This window comes from Borostomias antarcticus, assembly GCF_949987555.1.
Source record: "Borostomias antarcticus genome assembly, chromosome: 9".
NCBI lineage: Eukaryota > Metazoa > Chordata > Actinopteri > Stomiiformes > Stomiidae > Borostomias > Borostomias antarcticus.
In genome coordinates, this window is record NC_140242.1 from 7,010,726 (window position 1) to 7,015,725 (window position 5,000).

Here is a 5,000-nt window from a genome sequence, read left to right on the forward strand (position 1 = left end):
TGAGGTAGGAGAGAGGGTATATGTGGTAGGGGGGTTATATGTGGTAGGAGAGAGGGTATATGTGGTAGGGGGGGTATATGTGGTAGGAGAGAGGGTATATGTGGTAGGGGGGGTATATGTGGTAGGAGAGAGGGTATATGTGGTAGGAGAGAGGGTATATGTGGTAGGAGAGAGGGTATATGTGGTAGGAGAGAGGGTATATGTGGTAGGGGGGGTATATGTGGTAGGAGAGAGGGTATATGTGGTAGGACAGGGGGTATATGTGGTAGGAGAGAGGGTGTATGTGGTAGGGGGGGTATATGTGGTAGGAGAGAGGGTATATGTGGTAGGAGAGAGGGTATATGTGGTAGGAGAGAGGGTATATGTGGTAGGGGGGGTATATGTGGTAGGACAGGGGGTATATGTGGTAGGAGAGAGGGTATATGTGGTAGGAGAGAGGGTATATGTGGTAGGACAGGGGGTATATGTGGTAGGACAGGGGGTATATGTGGTAGGACAGGGGGTATATGTGGTAGGAGAGAGGGTATATGTGGTAGGAGAGAGGGTATATGTGGTAGGACAGGGGGTATATGTGGTAGGAGAGAGGGTATATGTGGTAGGAGAGAGGGTATATGTGGTAGGGGGGGTATATGTGGTAGGAGAGAGGGTATATGTGGTAGGACAGGGGGTATATGTGGTAGGACAGGGGACAGAGGGTATATAGAGGGGGGTATCTAGGTACTGACCACTTCTCTGGGCAGGAGGGGGTCGTCTGGGCGCAGGACCAGCAGAGAGACCACGCCCCCCATGGGTGTGGCACGTAGCAGAGCCACTACCTCTTCCTGGGTCTTCCCGTTCAGATCCACACCACTGACCTGAGTGCGCACACACACACACACACACACGGACGGACGGACGGACGGACGGACGGACAGACAGACAGACAGACAGACAGACAGACAGACAGACAGACAGACAGACAGACAGACAGACAGACAGAGAAACACTGTTATACACTTTGGAGACGCTTTGGAAAACTGACATCAAGTGTGGGACGTGGCCAAGTGACAGCCATTTAAATGTAGCTGTTACGAGCCTATGATTTTCATGTCAGTCTGATCGCTGTGTTGACGAAACACATCAATCCCCCTGGTTAATAAGGCCTGGCTCTGCGGCAGAGGGCCGCCGGCGCTGTGTGGAGTAGAGGATCATGGGACGGCCACCCTCACTCACAGCTGCTTTGATTCACTGGTACCCCAGCGGGGGGGGGGGGGGGGGGGGGCGGTACTGTGGCGTCTCGTATCACCACCAACAGTCTGTATAGTTCAGTCAGTAAGTCAGTTAAAGTCCATTGGGTATCAGAGTTGTGTTGCAGCATAAAAATGGACCTGAAGACTAAAGCCCAATTTATGCTTCGTCGCTCTTTTAAAACCGTCGCTCGACACTTTTGACGTCTTTTTGAGGAAAAAAAGTGTCGCTGAGGGCTGTCGCACACCAGCGGTTTTTCTAATGTCGCTGACTCCGTCAGAAATTGTCGCTCAAGTGTGATTGGATAGCTAGATAGAAGGCTCGTGCGTTGCCATGGATATGCTTGTTCCACAGCCTTGTTTTAGTTTTGGCTGTCATTTGACGTTTGGCTGTCATGGAAGGAGTAGAGGAACGTCTCTCCCAGCTTGTGAGGAGATATCCACATCTATACAATTCATCTCTGCCCCTTCAAGTATTGCGGAAAGAATGAAAACAAAACACAATGAAAACCGCTCTCTGAATAACCTCTTTAGCGCAGATTAAACTCTTTCCCTCAGAAAGCCGCTTCTCTCAGAATGACAACAAACGCGCAACAGAATGACAAGCGAGTGGCTGATTGTTGCCATAGAGACGACGCGAAGTGTCGCCCGAAGCATAAATGCTACATGTCGAAGGACACTTTTTTTTTTGTCGAGCGACACTTTTCAAGAAGCATAAATTAGGCTTTACTTAGAGCAGGATGGCGCACATTCCATCAGGTGTAAGTGGGGGGCTCTGGGGACAAAAGGTTGGGAACCCCTGACTGGATGTTGGCTTTCCTCTCCATCTCTGTGGGGGCGGGGCTCCGGGAAAGTCACTGGGGTCACAGTAGGTCAAGGGGCCAGGGACGGAGGCAGGATGTGATGTCAGAGCTGATAGGTTACCTCCTGCAGGCGGTCTCCAGCCTTCAGGCGCCCGTCTTCGATGGCGGCGCCGCGCGGCAGGATGTTCTTGACGTAGATGGGGGCGGAGCCACCGATGGGGACGTCCCTGGAGGTGATGCTGAAGCCCAACCCTTCTGGACCTGAGGGAGGAAACGGCATGTGAACGGGACTGGCTGGCTGACTGACTGACTGACTGACTGACTGACTGACCGACTGACCGACTGGCCGACTGGCTGACTGACTGACTGACTGACTGACTGACTGACTGACTGACTGGCTGACTGACTGACTGGCTGGCTGACTGGCTGACTGACTGACTGACTGACTGACTGACTGACTGACTGACTGACTGACTGACTGACTGACTGACTGACTGACTGGCTGGCTGACTGGCTGGCTGACTGGCTGGCTGATGTGTAACCAGTGGAGATGGAGCTCCTCTCCCCACACCCAGCCTTTTACCACCAGACCAAAGACAGACATTTGACTGAGCAGCACGGCCCCCCTCCCCCTTCCCCCCTTCCCTCTTCCATCGACGCACGCGCCACATCAGGAACCAATACTGACGGTCAGTGTCCAATTATAGCTCTGACCACAGAGCCTTCAGACCTTTGGTCTCCTCCCACTGCAGTTAATAACAAATCAAAGCCTCCCGGCTGACGTGGCCTCTCATTGGCTGGAACGTGGCCGCGTGCCATCAGGGCACGGTCCTGACATGACGGTCCAGATATGTTTTGATTCCAAATATAAGTCAGATCTATAAACCAAAGTTGAGTGTTTGCGATTACGGTGAGCAAGTGTGACGAGAGGGCGTGCCATCCGTGACATGGTGGGATTAAATACCGGTTACAAGACAGAAATAGATGCATATCAATCAAGGTTTGTGCATCACAGTTGCCTGCAAAATGAAGCCTGACTTAAAGGGGGCTTGCGCAATGTACAGCATGAGATGAATTAATGTACGGCGTCCATTTACAGCGTTATACAGCCTTCTACAACGGAATTCAATTGCTTCAGTCAAGTTGAAAGCTCAAAAAAAAAAAAAGCAGTTTTCAAGATTCAACCTGTCAAATCTGATTGGAAAGTCTAACGACGAAACTGACATTTTCTAAGAGATGACTTTTAGAACAGACGCACATCAATCTCAATCAAACCCACCACAGATGAGACCTCCGGATCTCAGACAACGATATTGGAGGTTTAAGGGATCACCTCTGCCAAAGCTGCGAGTTGTGAATGCGGTATGACCTTTGTGGTTGTTCTGATGAATAGAAGTCGGGGGTAAAGCTAACGTAATACTGTGTGAGAAAGGGATAGCCAGACTGACCTTTCAGACTGACCCGTCCTGCCCCGGCCAAATAACTGAGACAGGAAGCAAATGCCAGAAAGGATGTGAAGGATGGCTCGGCTTTAAGATGGGCGTGAGTACGTATTCGTCTGTGGGTTCAGCCAGAAGGCTTCTGGCTCTATCCCTGAGTAAACTAGCTAGACAATAGCATGTCTGACTGCTGGAGGGAGATACCAGCGCTATGCACAGTGAGCGCGCGTCTCTCTGGCCTTAGCGAGAGGTTAGTATCCATGCAGTACAGGCTGTTGGTCTCACAGATCTGTTGTTCGCTCGCTCACCTTCTGATAACTCATCCCGACATAGTATCACCTGTCTGCCCCCACATTTGCCTGTTTGTCTGTCTGCCTGACCGCCTGTCTGTCTATCTGCCTGTCTGTCTGTCTGACTGCCTGTCTGTCTATCTGCCTGTCTGTCTGACTGCCTGTCTGTCTATCTGCCTGTCTGACTTTGTCTGTCTATCTGCCTGTCTATCTGCCTGTCTGTCTGTCTGTCTGACTGCCTGTTGTCTATCTGCCTGTCTGTCTGACCACCTGTCTGTCTATCTGCCTGTCTGTCTGTCTGACTGCCTGTTTGTCTATATGACTGTCTGTCTGTCTTTCGGACTGCCTGTCTGTCTATCTGTTTGTCTGTCTGCCTTACTGCCTGCCTGCCTGCCTGCCTGCCTGCCTGCCTGTCTGTCTGTCTGTCTGTCTGTCTGTCTGTCTGTCTGTCTGACTGCCTGTCTGTCCTCCATGTTAACTTTCAGTCAGGCATATAGAGGGAAACCAATCCCTCCGTCTGGCCTGGGGCACAGTGTAATTCCTGGAATCAAAATCCTTTCCATTACAAGATCCCCATCATTAACGACCTCCGGTCAGCCAGTAATACGAGTGCAACTCTAACAGCCTGCCAGCAATTAACCAGCGACATCTTTATATTTAGGGGAGCTCGGGATAAAAGCAACCGTCCCCTTTCAGGATTGGTCGAAATCCCGGCTCCAATAACCCAATTAAAGCAGCAAACGGCAGAAGAGGCATCACATTAGAATGGGTCTTAATGGGGTGGCTACATGGCCTTCCAGCTGCATTATCTGATTAGGCCACTCTGGCTAATTCCCCATCCAAGTGTGGGGGCCTGCCAGGCTCCGCCCCCACTACTGTACACTCCACAGACACACCAGCAGGAGGACATGTTTAACTAAGGGGAACGGGAGGACTCGACTCCGAAACCGCCACCGAAATGCCAACAAAAATGAGTAAGTATCTCGTTGCTGTATTATTCGATGGGCCAATATTTTCCAATTTAGCTCGAGAAATTCCTCTTAATTCCGGGTTTTGAATCTGGCCAGGCTAAAACAACCTTGAAATATATTCTGGCACTCGTGGATAGCAGCATGCTGTGGGAATGATGTGGGTTCTGTAGAGTATTGACCGGCGTGAGTAAATAAAGCCCGACTACTGGCGGCGGGCCGGGTTTGGATCAGACCCAACAACCGTCTGGAAGGGGGGCGCCGGGGCGCTACA

The 5,000-nt window shown here is 51.2% G+C and overlaps 1 protein-coding gene across 1 annotated transcript in view; it reads right to left on the bottom strand.

Annotated features, from left to right (window-relative positions):
- LOC311313446 (partitioning defective 3 homolog) overlaps positions 1-5,000 on the bottom strand; it is a gene marked incomplete at both ends in the record, with an annotated part of 148,138 nt that overhangs the window by 96,470 nt on the left and 46,668 nt on the right. The window contains 2 exons of the mRNA XM_084443572.1: positions 726-854; positions 2,151-2,290. Coding sequence (XP_084299698.1) covers positions 726-854; positions 2,151-2,290 — 269 coding nt within the window. The remainder of the gene's footprint in view (positions 1-725; positions 855-2,150; positions 2,291-5,000) is intronic.